Genomic DNA, 15,376 nt, shown 5'->3' with positions numbered 1-15,376 from the left:
TTTTGCCAAATTTTAATGTTTTCAAAATACTTTTCAAGACAAATCTAGAGACATCATTTTCAAAGTTCAATTTTTCAACAGGGTATCGACAACCAAAGGTTTAATATGTTAATTGTGCAAAATCTAAATGACACTCTTTAGACCGGAGGAGAATGCAGGTCTTGTGGCAGCCAAAGGACGTAAATTTATCGACCGTTTAGTATTTGCAACTTTGTGTATTGTGCGTGTCTGAAACGAGCTCAATATCAAGGAATGTCAGCTCAAGGATATTTGCTCATCCTCCATTCCTTCCACCATGACTCCAAAAGCTAAAAGCATGTGATGGATAACTAGTGGGAACCAACTGTCCATGATCTGCAAAAGGGAAAAGTAACAGGAATCAACAGAAGGTTCTCAAAGAAGAGGAGGAAGAGGAAGAGGAAGAGGAAGAAGAAAAGAATAAAAACTCGTTGTACCAATTGGACAGGTCATTTTCTCTTCCTTTGGCATATGATCCCTGGTTGTCAATTCAGCTACAGAAGTACTCCCCTCCATTCCAAATTATAAGACGTTTGACTTTTTTATCCTAACTTTGACCACTCGTTAGTGGTTAAACTTAGTGTCAAAAAAGTCAAACGTCTTATAAATTGTGATGGGTTGAGTATATCCTATCCGTGGGTCAGTGGGCAGATACAAAGTTTTAAATGAACCAATTTATCAATGAAACTCAGAGTACCGGATGCCATATCCACACGACACTCGGTGAGAAGAATACATGGCCAGCCTGCACAGGGGTGGAGAGACGAAGGCTGGACCTGTCTTGATCAATAGGTCAGAGACGAAACACGTCGTGGGCAGAAGATGTGTTCATGTGGATCGTGAACGAATATCCTCTTTTTCAAAAGCAGATCAGATCAGACCAGATCAGATCAGGATAGGTGTGTCACGCTAAGCTCCACTTGGTGATCCTACTGTTAGAATGGTCATCACCCGGAGTTCACTTGCCAGCATAGGGCTGGCTGCTGGCGCCACTGTTAAAGATATCTTGTTACCAACTTATATCCTGTGTTGCATAATATGCTTCAGAAAAAGCAACATTTGCAAAGTTTAGAAGAACATACGTGTATGTCATGCGTCCACTCAAGCATCATGGTTCCCCTTATATCAGCATGGGAACTACAGGGCTATCTTGTACTCACTTTCTTCCCAAATCTCTCAACAGGGGTGCATCCATATTCCAATTGATTCGGTCAGCATTTCACTACAACTATATAATATGTTTTGGTGAATCAGTACAGTTCACATCCCAGGAAAAAAAACATTAGAAAATGAACAAAAATATTACGAGGTTTAGATTTTATAAAACCAACAGATGAAATGCCAATACAACCCTGCATATAGAGCAGATAGTCTTCATGGCTCTTGCAAATGAAATACCAAATATGCACTGCAAATAGTCTATGACTTTAGCAAATGAAGTAACAATACAACCTTGCAGATCTGCAGTGCTTTTCTTCCAGTATTACATGATCACTAATCATTAGGGAACAAAGATTAAGAAACCACAAAAAAGGGTTGAAACCTAGAGTCAGAACTCACAGTGTTACCATAAAAAAGAAGGATGCTCATATGAACCTAGATATCAGAACGTGTAATTGCAGAAAGGCTACAAACATCTAATCATGACAAAACAAGGTGCAAAAGCAATATGGGGTCAACATCCTTGCAAGCTTTTCAATATTCTGTTTGCCACTGTTTTATATAGCAGTGAAGTCTTCGCAGGGTCCTACCTTCTTTCATGCAAAAGACCATGCAGCCGCTCCAGTATTCATGCAACAACAGAAAATCAGAAATGCTACACATACCTTTACTTGGTGTTGCTCTTGTGTTATTTCTCTCCTTGGCCTCTCCTGCCATCTCCTGCAAAGAAGAGGAGAAGACCTCCCTCTTTGAGTTCCTCAATGGTCTCTCTCAAGCCTCTGGCCTCACCAGTTCATGGCAGAATGACACAAACTGCTGTCTATGGGAGGGTGTCATTTGCAATGTAGATGGAACTGTCATAGACATCTCACTAGCTGCTATGGGCCTTGAGGGGCACATATCACCCTCACTTGGCAATCTCAACGGCCTGTTGAAGCTCAACCTATCTGGCAACTTGCTCTCCGGTGAACTCCCACCGAAACTGTTGCTCTCTAGAAGCCTTACTGTCCTCGACGTCAGCTTCAACAAGCTCAGTGGAGAATTCCATGAGCTGCAATCCACCCCTGACAGTGCAATGAAGGTAATGAACATCTCAAGTAACTTTCTGACAGGATATTTTCCATCCACCACATTAGAGGGCATGAAGAATCTGGCTGCTCTCAATATGAGCAATAATAGCTTTGCTGGGGAAATTCCAAGCACAGTTTGTGTTGATAAACCATTCTTCGTGGTCCTTGACCTTAGCTACAACCAATTCATTGGTAGAATACCCCCAGAGCTTGGTAATTGCTCTGGTTTGAGAGTGCTTAAGGCTGGCCAGAACCAACTCAATGGGACCCTTCCAGCTGAGATCTTCAATGTTACCTCACTAGAGCACCTCTCTTTCCCTAACAACCATTTGCAAGGAACACTTGATCCTGAGCGTGTAGGAAAACTCAGAAATTTGGCCATCCTCGATCTTGGGTGGAATGGGCTAAATGGCAAGATCCCAAATTCTATTGGGCAGCTCAAGAGGCTGGAGGAGCTTCACTTAGACAATAACAACATGTCTGGAGAGCTGCCACCAGCCCTTAGCAGTTGCTCAAATCTCACAACCATCATCCTTAAAGACAACAACTTCCAAGGAGATCTCAAACGTGTCAACTTCTCCACCCTGTCTAATCTAAAATTTTTAGATTGCAGGTCAAACAAATTCACTGGCACAATTCCAGAGAGCCTTTACTCCTGCAGCAACCTTATTGCGTTGCGGCTATCTTTCAACAACCTTCATGGTCAATTTTCATCAGGGATAAACAATCTCAAGTCCCTCAGATTCCTAGCTCTCGCTCACAACAATTTTACAAATATCACAAACACGCTTCAAATCCTCAGTAAGTCCAGGTCACTCGCTCTCGTGCTAATTGGGGGCAACTTCAAGCATGAGACCATGCCAGACTATGATGAATTTCATGGCTTTGAGAATCTTATGTGTCTTGCCATAAATGAATGTCCACTGTATGGAAAGTTACCTAACTGGCTGGCTAAGCTCAAAAATTTGCGAGGGTTGCTGTTAGACAACAACAAACTCAGTGGACCAATACCAGCCTGGATTAATAGCTTAAACCTTCTTTTCTATCTTGACATATCCAATAACAATCTTACCGGTGACATACCAACAGCACTGATGGAGATGCCAACGCTTGAGGCAGCTCACTCTGACCCAATAATACTTAAGTTTCCTATCTACCTGACACCATTTCTTCAATACCGTACAACCAGTGGCTTCCCTAAAATGTTGAATCTAGGAAACAACAAATTCACCGGTGTAATTCCCCCAGAGATTGGCCAGCTACAAGCACTCCTTACACTCAACTTGAGCTTCAACAACTTACATGGGGAGATCCCGCAATCAGTCGGCAACCTCACGAATCTGCAGGTGCTAGACTTATCCTACAACAATTTGACTGGTGCAATCCCTTCTGCACTGGAGAGGCTTCACTTCCTTTCCAAATTCAACATTTCCAGAAACGATCTAGAAGGGCCTGTTCCAACTGGAGGCCAGTTCAGCACATTTCCAGATTCTAGCTTTTTTGGAAACCCAAAGCTGTGCAGCGCTACGCTGATGCGCCACTGTAATTCAGTAGATGCAGCTCCAGTCTCTGTTGTCTCCACAGAAGAGTACACCGACAAGGTCATCTTTGCGATGGCCTTTGGTATGTTCTTCGGTGTCGGAGTGCTGTATGACCAGATGGTCCTATTCAGATATATTTATTTCGTCTGAAGCTACTTGAATTGAAATGTTCTACAATAATCTGTCCAGGCTTAAGGATATGCAGTGTACAGAACAGAATCTAGCAATAAACAGCCACAGCTTCAAACTTGAGTAATTCAATCGAGCGGCTCCAGCGGCAGCAGCCAGCAAGATTAGCACATCTCATAGTTAGCGGCATTTAGCCCATGCCCTCCACTAAATGGATGATATCAAATAATCTGTACTGAAATAAACTGTAATGGGAGTGTTTAGTCACTGGACTATGTTGATTTATTGAGTTAATAATGTGACTCTATGTGTTTCTGAGAGACTGTGTGACTGCATTTACAACATATATTTACTCTGTATAAATGTCTGAGAATTGATGTGGTAGCTGAGTAAACGAAGTGAGGGAGCAGATCTACTAATATCTTGTGAGACCAATGTGTTAGGCCGCCTGAATCCAAACCACAAAAGCAATCTAAATGGAATTATGGAACCGAAGGCGAATCAAAGTAAGACTCGAGGGGGGTTGCGGATACATCCACGACAGAATATGGAACCAGAAATTAGGACCAAAATAGAGAGCAGACGCCGCAACTGCTACTCTGCTAGAGCCAAACTTTGATGGCAAGGACACGGATTGAGCAGCAGCAGCCCGGCCTCCGCAAGATCTTCGCCGCACTAGTTACCTCTGGAGCGCAGCGCGCTGCCTGGATGGATGTGACGTGACCCTCGGCCGTCCGGGCGCCGCCGCTCGCCCGCCCGCCGGTGCGAGGGTGACGTGTGACCGTGTGGTGTGTGACGCGTCCCATGGCGTGGCGGTGGCGGTGGCGGTGGCGCTGAGCCGCCGCGTCTACCGCGCGTTCGTGCAGGATACGAGATGGGCCTTAGATGTGTGGGCTAGGCCGCATGAGGTCAGGGCCAAAAATGGTCTCCGGGGCACGGATGGAACTTTTTTTCTTAGTTTACTCATTCAAATGAAATGATTTGTATCAAGGCCCTGTTTGGTTCGTCTTACTAAATTTTAGTTAGCTAAAATTATTTTAGCTATTCTTGAATGACTAGTGGGACTAAATTATTTAGCTTATTTTAGTCAATGTATTTAGAAGTTTAGTTACTAAAATGACTAAAGTTTAGCTGGCTAAAATTTAGCAAGAGAAACCGCTCCAACTGATCATAGGCTAGATCAGTTAGCTAGGTTCCTTGTATTGGAATTTGATCATTGGGTTTAAGTCCTTAATTTGGTAAATGCTCATATTTTTCTAGATTTATCGACAGCGAGACGCTTGTGTCTTTGAGAATCTTATGGTTTGTGTATTACTTCCATAATATAGTGCTTGCTCTGATGTGGCAGGCCTTCAACAAATCGGATGCTGTCCTGTCTGCTTTGAGTCATAATAGAAAATCTTCTAGTGGAGGCAATGATTTAGTATAAATACGTGCATGAAAAATTAAGGAGTTCAAATGCTGCTGATCTACTCTCATCTTTTTTGGCAATGCAAGCGGTAAAAGGAGTATGGTTCATCTGGTCGTCAGCATGCCCAATAGCTTCATGATTCTGTTGAGGCTCATCAGCTCTCTAATGTTACAGATTCAACCACACCTGTTGATGTGTATTTCTAGCAGAGCATAAAGGTTATTTTTTAGAAAGGACGGCAAAAGCTTTGCCGCATATTTTATTAGACGATAGAAAAAAGAAAAAAAAAGATTTACAAGTATTTATAAAACAGCAACAACCACTATAGAGCTACCTTTCCTTTGCACGCGACTACTGAAACACAAGAAAAAGACTACTGAAACACAAGAAAAGACTACCGAACAACCAAAAACAACCAACGCAGGAAAGGAACAACAGGGAAGAAATGCAGGCACTCTGAAGATCCTAAACATTGTCTGCAACTACTCTTGGTGCCATGGCTATCCTGTCCTGCATAATGTCGTCCTTGCATAACGTGGCCACTTGAATTGGGTTGAGAGCCTTCTGCTGAAATTGTCTCCTATTTCTCTCCTTCCAAATACTCCACCAAAAGTAGATGAAGATCCCATCCACTTTTCTCCTCTCATTCTTCTCGAATCTGCGTCTACATCTCCACCAGAAACTGTGTAAGGAGCCTGAGGAATTTATCGACTTTATCGCTGTTAACTGCAACCACTGTTTTAGGATCTCCCACACTTCCTTGGTGAATGGACCTTTGCATAAGTGCACAGGTGTTTCAAGGTCATTTCTACATAGCCTGCAGTCTGTGTCATCTGTCCATCCCCGTTTGAGCAGATTGTTTGCTGTGAGAATCCTTTTATGTAGGACAGTCCATGCAAAAAAAACGACACTCTGCTTCAGCTTTGGCCTTCCAAATGGCTGTGATTTTGATTTTGGAGAGCATAAGGGTTAATAAGGCTCCTGATTCCTCTCAATCCGATCTTGGGGGGTACACATTAAAATTCAGTTCCAGAGTCTGCAGATTGTACAACTGAAACATAGAATTGGGTGTGATGAATCCTGGTTTATGTCCCCCGGCCTCAATTGATAATGCCGTAGTAGTTTGAGGCTACTCACTAGTCATCATGTCAGTCAATGCCTCGATAAGACTGCTTTGTTTCAAGTGGTTTGGCCTGAAATCTCAGTGTAAAATGGGCTGTAATCAGTACGGACTTGAGTACAGGCAGACCTTACAGCAGGTCGATCGGCTGGTGGAGCAACTTGTTCCTTTATTATGAAAACCATTGATCATCGTGACTTCTTTTTCAATACGAGTCTGGTATAAATTTTGTCATGCTCTTCTAACTAGCTACTTGGCTGAGGTAGAAAAAAAGGCGTGTATTTCATATGGTCAGGAAGCTTCGTCAGTAGGACTTCTTTATGGATCCTATCAGGCAGCCATCAGTGAAACGTCGAATAATCAAGCTGTCATGTCACTTGAATAAAATACAACCATAAGGAGGATTTTTCAGACGACATTTCTCTATCTGAGTTGACTATGACCAGAATCTGATAAAGGCAAGGCAAGAGCCCCTATCTTCTTATCTTCTACCTCATGCTCTTCCCCAATTACAACATCGGTACTTCATCTAGACAGGATACAAGTTAAAGCATCTAGTTTACATGCTAGTTTCAAGAGGAAGCCATGCAGCCAAACCATTTTTCAGACAACAAATGCAGCAGCAGATTACTTGTACATTTTACCATTCTGCTGTTGATCTCCTTGACCACCCCCGCCAGTTCCTGCATGGAGCTGGAGCAGACCTCTCTCCTCCAGTTCCTTGCTGGACTCTCCCAGGATGCCGGCCTTGCCAAGATGTGGCAGGAAGGCACAGACTGCTGCAAATGGAAAGGCATCGCTTGCAACAGAAACGGGGCGGTCACCCGTGTCTCACTGCCTTCAATGGGGCTTGAAGGGCGCATCTCACCGGATCTTGGCAACCTCACCGGCCTAGAGCATCTTAACTTGTCCCACAACTATCTGTCCGGTGGCCTTCCTCTGGTATTGGTGTCGTCCAGCAGTATCACCATCCTCGACATCAGCTTCAACCAGCTTAGTGGAGACCTGCATGAGCTGCCATCTTCAACCCCTGCCAAACCTCTAAAGGTACTTAACATCTCAAGCAACATGTTCACAGGGCAATTTACATCCAAAACATGGAAAGGAATGAAGAATCTAGTGGTGCTCAATGCCAGCAACAACAGCTTTACTGGGAAGATTCCAAGTCATTTCTGTAACATATCACCAAACTTTGCTATCCTTGAACTCTGTTACAACAAACTCAATGGCAGTATACCCCCAGGGCTCAGTAAATGCTCCAAGCTCAAAGTGCTCAAGGCTGGCCACAACTACCTCAGTGGGCCTCTCCCTGAAGAACTCTTCAATGCTACCTTGTTGGAGCATCTCTCTTTTTCCAGCAACAGTTTACATGGAATTCTTGAGGGCACACATATAGCCGAACTCACTAATCTGGTCATCCTTGATCTTGGAGAAAATAATTTGAGCGGAAAGGTACCTGATTCCATAGTTCAGCTCAAGAAATTGCAGGAACTTCATTTGGGCTATAACAGCATGTCTGGGGAGCTGCCATCCACCCTGAGCAACTGCACAAATCTCACAAACATCGACCTCAAGAACAACAATTTCAGTGGAGAACTCACCAAGGTCAATTTCTCCAACTTACCCAATCTAAAAATCTTAGATCTCAGGGAGAACAATTTCAGTGGCAAAATTCCAAAAAGCATATATTCATGCCACAAACTAGCTGCACTGCGTCTATCTTTTAATAATTTACAAGGCCAGTTATCAAAGGGACTAGGCAATCTGAAGTCACTCTCCTTCCTTTCACTTACTGGCAACAGTTTTACAAATTTGGCAAATGCACTTCAGATACTAAAGAACTCCAAAAACCTCACCACCCTTCTTATTGGGCACAACTTCATGAATGAGACCATGCCAGATGATGATAGCATTGCTGGTTTTGAGTATCTACAGGTTTTGGGCATCGAAAATTGCCTATTGTTGGGAAAAGTGCCTCTTTGGATATCAAAGATAGTAAAATTGGAGGTGCTGTCTTTGCAAGGCAATCAACTAAGTGGACCGATACCAACCTGGATAAACACCCTGAACTATCTTTTCTATCTAAACCTATCAAACAACAGCCTTACAGGGGATATTCCAAAAGAATTAACGAATATGCCAATGCTAACTTCAGGGAAGACTGCAGCTGATTTGGACCCAAGGATCTTTGATCTAACAGTTTATAGTGGCCCATCACTTCAATACCGCATACCAATTGCTTTTCCTAAAGTGCTTTATCTAAGCAGTAACAGGTTCACAGGTGTGATTCCCCAAGAGATCGGTCAGTTGAATGCCCTCCTTTCACTCGGTATCAGCTCAAACAACTTAACAGGACCAATCCCCACATCGATATGCAACCTCACAAACCTGCTGGCGCTAGACTTGTCCAACAATAATCTCACAGGTAGAATCCCAGATGCATTGGAGAACCTGCACTTCCTTTCCACTTTCAACATTTCTAACAATGACCTGGAAGGGCCTGTTCCAACTGGTGGCCAATTTAGCACATTTCAGGATTCCAGCTTTGCTGGGAATCCAAAGCTCTGTGGCCCTATGCTTATTCACAATTGTGCTTCAATTGAGACAGGTCCTGCACCCATTGGTCCAACAGGACTGGATGGTGGCAACATTTTCTTTGCTGCCGCTTTCGTCGTTTTCTTTGGAGTAGGAGTGCTATATGATCAGATCATACTATCCAGATTCTTTGGCAAATAAAACGTGGCTTCAAGTATTATTCTCAAGAACCTGAGCTTGAAGGATGATGATGGGCAATGGATGTAACTGAAGTCCCAGAAAACAACCGCAACTTTATGGAGAAGCATGTGCTGAACCTGTGATAGCTAGTGTTTTCCTTTTGCCCTCTTAATTCTTCATTATGTTTGTAAGACTCTTCTTCTGACAAGTCTGGGTCAGTGATCTTGTACTCCCGCGGTCCATCTTACTACTGTCACTTGGTTGCTCCAAAAGTTTGATAGTGGAAGCAAATGATGGAACTTTTAGTGGCCTTGGCTAAATGGCTTCGATAAAACTTAAGCTAGGGCAACAGCCAACACGCACAATACGCCTATCTGTGTCCGTGGCCATTGGAGTCTATTACCTTTGGAGAAGAGCGGAGGTCGCCGAACGCCCGAACGCGCCACGCCATCGGGCGCGTTTCCCGAGCCTGTACTCGAGCCCACGGCCACCGTACGCTGGAGCGCGTGCGCATGGGTCCCTCGCGCCGCCGGCCGCCGGCCGCCGGCCGCCGTTGCCTATGGAACTTGGGCGGTGGTTCGCCCGAAGGCTGATGCGGTGAAACCTGCGAAAGGAAACGATGAACTGGGCTGGGCCGTGGCCGGTGAGTGTCGGGATCTATGATAAATGGGCATGTTTGGGCTGCGAAGCGAGTGGTTTGGGCTGCAATCTTACTGTAGGAGCACTTCTCTCTTACTAGGCCTTGTTTAGTTCACAGAAATTTTTGGATTTTGCTACTGTAGTACTTTTGTTTTTATTTGACAATTATTGTCTAATCATAGACTAACTAAACTCAAAAGATTTATCTCACAAATTACAGGTAAACTATGCAATTAGTTATGTTTTTTATCTATATTTAATGCTTCATGTATGTGTCGCAAGATTCGATATGACGAGGAATCTTGAAAATTTTTGGGACTAAATAAGGCCTAAACCACATTTTGTGCTCATCCGTTGCTCAACATAATTTTTAAACCTTTGCAACCCAATCTTTGTTCATAATAACTATCAACAAAAAATATCATAAAAAATTATTAACATATTTTTTTAGTAATATTTCATATAGTAAATTTTACAAATAACATAACTTACACACATAAGTTTTTTTTTGGCCAACACAGTTATTTTACATAATTTCTGACAAGCTTATGAATCCAAAAAAGAACTATTCATAGTATAGAGAAGAAAAATTGGTTAGTTGATATGAAAAAATGGGAAAAGGAAGAATAAAAAGAAAAGAGTGATAACTACATAGAAGCGGGGCCATGGCCGTCGTTCGTTAATTAGTTAATATATATAAATGCCATTTTGAAAAGTTGTATCAATATAGTTTAATATATGAAGCTATCTCTTTCATTTAAAAAAAATAAAACATGATGCTCAAAAGTTGTCATGATGAGATTGCCTATAAAATTATCTAAAAATGTATTGACAAAGGTAAGATAAGAAGTTTTGGTACTAAGTTTGTCTATGAAAATAATTTCTATAAATTGTTTTGAAAAAACTACGATAAAAAGTTATAGTAATAAGTTTAGTATCGTAAAATGTTAAAACTATGCCAATAAATTGTTCTGAAAAAGTTATAGTAACAAGTTTGGTCTCGCAAAAATATGAGCACAAAAAGTTACGAGTGTAACTTTGTAAAAATAGAAAGTTTAAGGAACAAATAATTCTAGGAAAGAAAAATCGTGGGCTGGTGTGGTCATTCACTAGTTTCTCGTTCAACAAACGATCGTGAAAAATGGAACACAGTGCACGGGTCAAGTGGCCAAAAATACCACTTCCACGTTCTAAACATGGTCTAACAAAGCCCCCCACAAAAAAATGGTCTAAATAAGGTTTTAATAAGAACATATATAATTGGGGAGGGGGGATGCCGAGTTTGCTTTTATCAAAAATAAAAAAAAAATGTGGAGTTCATTGGGCAGTTCGACCGACCTAGTACGCTGAACACACACGCACGCGCCTAGGTACATGTCAGCACGGTATAGCCCGTTAGGGCACTCAGGGCAGTCCCAATGGATGGTTTCTAGTTGCAAAGTCCAAGACTAATTAATGTCTATAGAAACTATCTTTTTCAATCCATAGTTTCCATAACCATATTCATTGAAGGGATAAATTAAATGATGCATTAAAATGAGATGGATCATGAGATGGATCAGTTGTGGCACTAGTAGCTCTGTACGGCACATGTTGCCACATATATTTTCAGAATCACATATATTTTTAGAACTGCATATATATATATATATATATATATATATATATATATATATATATATATATATATATACACGATCCATACTTAACAATAGCACGACATGTTCCAAAAGACAAGAACACAAGCTATTCTTAACGATAACAGCAAACATATAATTGATGGCATCGTATGACCATCTATGGTTCCAGCAAACATAACGCCCAAGAGTACAATAGTCTAGGAATAAAGATAACAGATAGCATATATATTTGATAAACAATAGCCCAAAAGCCACATTTGAAACAGGCCATGCAGCACTCCAGAAGCAAACTCCAGAAACCAAGTCATGCAGCACTCCAGCAAGTCAACACAAACTCCACAAGCCATGAGAAACCATCATCTGCAGGACAAAACAGCAAACAAATGAATTTCACCAATTATTATTCAGTAATATTAGGCAAGAGAAAAGAGGACAGAGGGTACTAGGCAGAGCGAAGAGGGCGTGCAGTCTCTATATATACACTAGAGGGCGTGGGCTCTGCCATGTGTTTCAGTTTCACACCAGTTACTGCTTTCACACAAATAAAAATAAGTACTGCAGTTTCAGTTTCACACCAGCAGACATGCAGTAGACATGCAGTCCAAGTTGCAGTTTCAGTTTCACACTAGTAGACATACAGATTTCAGAGAATAATGCTTTCACACAAATAAGTTGCAGAGAAGTAGTGGACAACAACAGAGAAGTAGAGGAAATGCCTTAATTATCTGTAGCAAATAAGGCCAACCTCATACTCTCTAGTGCTTTGTCCCTCTCAACCAAAGCTTGAGCATTCATATTAGTTGTTGGTGCTAACAGCAGCTCCCTATAGGTGTCCAGCATTTTACATTTCAGTTGCTTTTCTGCTGCCTTATCATTCAGCCTAGCAGCTTCAACCTTGCTTTGTGCCATAATTTGCTGTGTCTCGGCCATCTTGTCACGGTCCTTTCTAGCCAATGTGGTTACTTCAATGAACTTGTCTACCTTGTCACTAATAGTAGAATATTGAGGTGTCTTCTTTTTCCCATGCAACTCATCCTTAGCCTTCCTATGTCCCGGAGTACGAATATTAGGATTATCTTCCAAATTCACCACTTCAGCCGGTGACGATGCACCCTTATTAGATGCACCCTTCTTCTCCTTTTCCATTTCCCTCTTAACATATGCAGACCACTTCTTTTCACCACGCACAACCTCCCAAAAGTGCTTCAGCGTGAAATCTTTATCACTATTGGCTTTAGCATACATTTTCTCAGCCATGTCCATCAACTGGTCATCACTATAACCACTTCTGTACACTCTGTTGGTACTTACCCAGCATCCATGGAACTCCATTACTGGTTTCTTAAGACGATCCCAGCGGATCTTCAACTGGTTCCGATTTCTTCTGCGGCTAATCTATGTGCCTTTGTTATATTCTTCAGTTACAGCAGTCCAATATTGATCTCCAGTCCTATCGGTTCCTTCAACTGGGTCCTTTGAGTGCCGCAGCCAAGCAGAAGCCAATCTAACATCCTCTTGTTTTGTATAGTTCAATCGCCTCTCGGTTCTCTCATCTTCGTTGTTTTCATCAGCATCAACAACAATTGTTTCCGTCTCATGTCCATTGCCCTCAACTGGTCTGCTTCTTTTCAAACTTGTTGGTGAAATTGTAGTGCTGCCTCTTGTATTGCCAACTAAATGGAAATTCTCTAGAGTACCGTTTAAGTTCAACAAATTGGTAAACCCTCCTTGTGGGTATATCCTAAAAAAATAAAAAGAGATGTTCAGTGCCTTGAATAATTATTATCATGGCAATAACATGTATATTTTTTTGAAAGAAAAACAACAGTTGGAACAGGGCAACAGCATGGACATCATATCGTATAGGATCAGGAACATGTCAACAGCATGCAAATCATGTAGTCCTAGTCTGGCAACAGCATGTATATTTTTTTTAAAAAAAGAGCATCTGTAACATGGCAACAACATGGACACAGATGAACTTACAGCATGGAACATGGCAACAACATGGAACATGTCAACAACACGGACTTACCCTTGATTTGAGCCTGACGTAGATGAACTTGTCCACCACTCAGGAAATCCAGCTGCTCGAAGACTTGCAAGCGTCGGAGATGTCGTTGGAGATGTCGTTGCTGTTGGTACGGTGCTTGGTTCACCGGGCGGACTTGATCCAACAGGGGCAGCGGGAGCAGCATCAACACATCGACCATTGAGGGTGGCCGGAGCACCCCTGCCCCGCCCGACCTTGCCTTGCCTTGACGGCGGACGGAGTTGATTCATGCTCACATTTGGTAGCTAAAGCTGCTGATGGAATGAAGTAAGATTACAAAGCAGACTTGTTTTGACAATTCATCGAGCAGCTGAAGGATACAAAACAGGAAGGGCAAAGGAAACAAAAGCATACAGGTGGAGACGTTACCGTCGTCACAAGCAGCAAGGCGGAGCGCACAAGCCGGCGACCGGTGGTTCCCGTCCCGTCGTGGCCGCGACCGGCAGCTCCACCTCAGCGTCGTCGCGCCGCCCTTGTAAAGGCGCGCGCTTTTATGCTCGTGGCAGCTCGGTTCGTAGTAGCGCTCTCCGCCCTCTGGATAGCGTCGGTGGGGGACCTAAGGCTGGAGAAGAAGTGCGGATCGACGGGAGGCGCTGGATGAAGACCGGAGGCAGGCGAGCGCGGGAGATTGCCGCAACCTTTCGCGGCGGCGGCTCTAGCGAGCGCGGGAGAAAGGGCGGGAGGAAGGGGGCGCGCGGGAGAAAGGGCGCACAAAGCAGGCGAGCGCGGGAACAGGATGCGAGCGCGCGCCATCTCTCGCGCGGCGGCGGGTGGAGCAGTGGATCCGGCACTGATCAAGCTAGAAACCGGTGGTTTCTCCCAATGCGATTTTGGTCGTTTCTATCCTCCTCGTTGCTAGCGTCGACTCCGTTCCTAGATGAAGAAACCGTTTCTCTATTTTCTCCTCTCTCTCTTCTTTTACTGCAGTACCACATCAGCAAAATATTAATGAGAGAGCCTAATTAATACACATAGAAACTACAATTAATTCCCCATTGGGTATTTTGGTACAAGACTCTATCACAGAGTCCAAGACAATTAATTACATATTATTTATGGTATTTTGCTGATGTGGCAGCATATTTATTGAAGAAAGAGGTAGAAAAATAAGACTCCAAGTCTTATTTAGACTCTAAGTCCACATTGTTCGAGGTAATAAATAACTTTGACTCTATAATAAAGTCTGCATTGTGAGTGACCTTATCACGTCGCGTCGGCGTCGCCACCACATCCCCCAATATTTCGGTCCGTTCTCAGAGTTGGGACGACTTGGAATCTGATCGGTGAAGATACACGGCCTTTTTGGACTTTTCACACTGATGAGTGATGATGAACCAAGTGAGCGCGTGCGTACGTACGTACGCGATGGGTGCGCGGAATGGAACAGTAGGACGGGCGCGAGGGTCGGACGTGCGTGCGATGCGACGACGCGTCTTGTGGCATGGCATGGCATGGCATGTGTCACGTCGCCCGCCGGCCCGCTGGTTTGGCAGTCGTGAGTTGAGGGCGGGCCGCTGACCAGACCGCGTCCTCGCCCGCGCGTTCCGCTCTGGACGCGTACGGCACGCTGCGCGCTCCGCTCACAGCCAGCCTCACACTGCCTTGCCAGCCGTGGTCCGTGGAGTACAGCGGCCGCCCCGCCCCTCTGCACTGCAGCAAAGCCAGCAGGCGCCAAGCAGAGTCCATTGTCCAGGCCGGCACACGTACGCCAGCCCCTCGCTCCATCTTCAGCTGCAGCTGCAGCTACATGCTCCATCTCCCTCCCAGATTCCTCCAATTGCCTCTTCAATCTGAATACCTGATAGACCGTGTTATTAGGTTTGAGGAAATAAACAAACTGAGCGTGGATGCAAGTAGCAGGCAAACCAAGTATATATGC

At 43.6% G+C, this 15,376-nt stretch overlaps 2 protein-coding genes and 1 long non-coding RNA gene across 4 annotated transcripts; 2 read left to right on the top strand and 1 right to left on the bottom strand.

The window, feature by feature from the left end:
• LOC8076073 (receptor-like protein 2) lies at positions 1,653-3,940 on the top strand. The gene has a single exon (XM_002453279.2). The coding sequence runs from the start codon at positions 1,778-1,780 to the stop codon at positions 3,938-3,940; it is 2,163 nt and encodes a 720-aa protein (XP_002453324.2). The 5' UTR covers positions 1,653-1,777.
• Positions 7,036-9,186, top strand: LOC8074650 (tyrosine-sulfated glycopeptide receptor 1). Its single transcript, XM_002453278.2, has one exon. The coding sequence runs from the start codon at positions 7,036-7,038 to the stop codon at positions 9,184-9,186; it is 2,151 nt and encodes a 716-aa protein (XP_002453323.2).
• LOC8076072 lies at positions 11,527-14,394 on the bottom strand. 2 transcript variants are annotated; one of them, XR_002452329.1, is made up of 3 exons: positions 13,867-14,394; positions 13,480-13,751; positions 11,527-13,185 (listed from the first exon to the last, which is right to left on the bottom strand). It is a non-coding gene; the product is annotated as an uncharacterized LOC8076072 (long non-coding RNA). The 2 variants fall into 2 exon arrangements; XR_002452328.1 differs by having other exon boundaries at positions 13,480-13,748; positions 13,867-14,391.

Source organism: Sorghum bicolor, chromosome 4 (assembly GCF_000003195.3).
Source record: "Sorghum bicolor cultivar BTx623 chromosome 4, Sorghum_bicolor_NCBIv3, whole genome shotgun sequence".
NCBI classification, from domain to species: domain Eukaryota; kingdom Viridiplantae; phylum Streptophyta; class Magnoliopsida; order Poales; family Poaceae; genus Sorghum; species Sorghum bicolor.
Note: the sequence above shows the minus strand (reverse complement) of the source record. Positions and strands in the feature narration are given on the sequence as shown.

What these genes read in the sequence shown, in the direction of transcription:
- LOC8076073 (XM_002453279.2), top strand. Translation starts at nt 1,778, where the DNA reads ATGCAAAAGACCATGCAGCCGCTCCAGTATTCATGCAACAACAGAAAA.
- LOC8074650 (XM_002453278.2), top strand. Translation starts at nt 7,036, where the DNA reads ATGCAGCCAAACCATTTTTCAGACAACAAATGCAGCAGCAGATTACTT.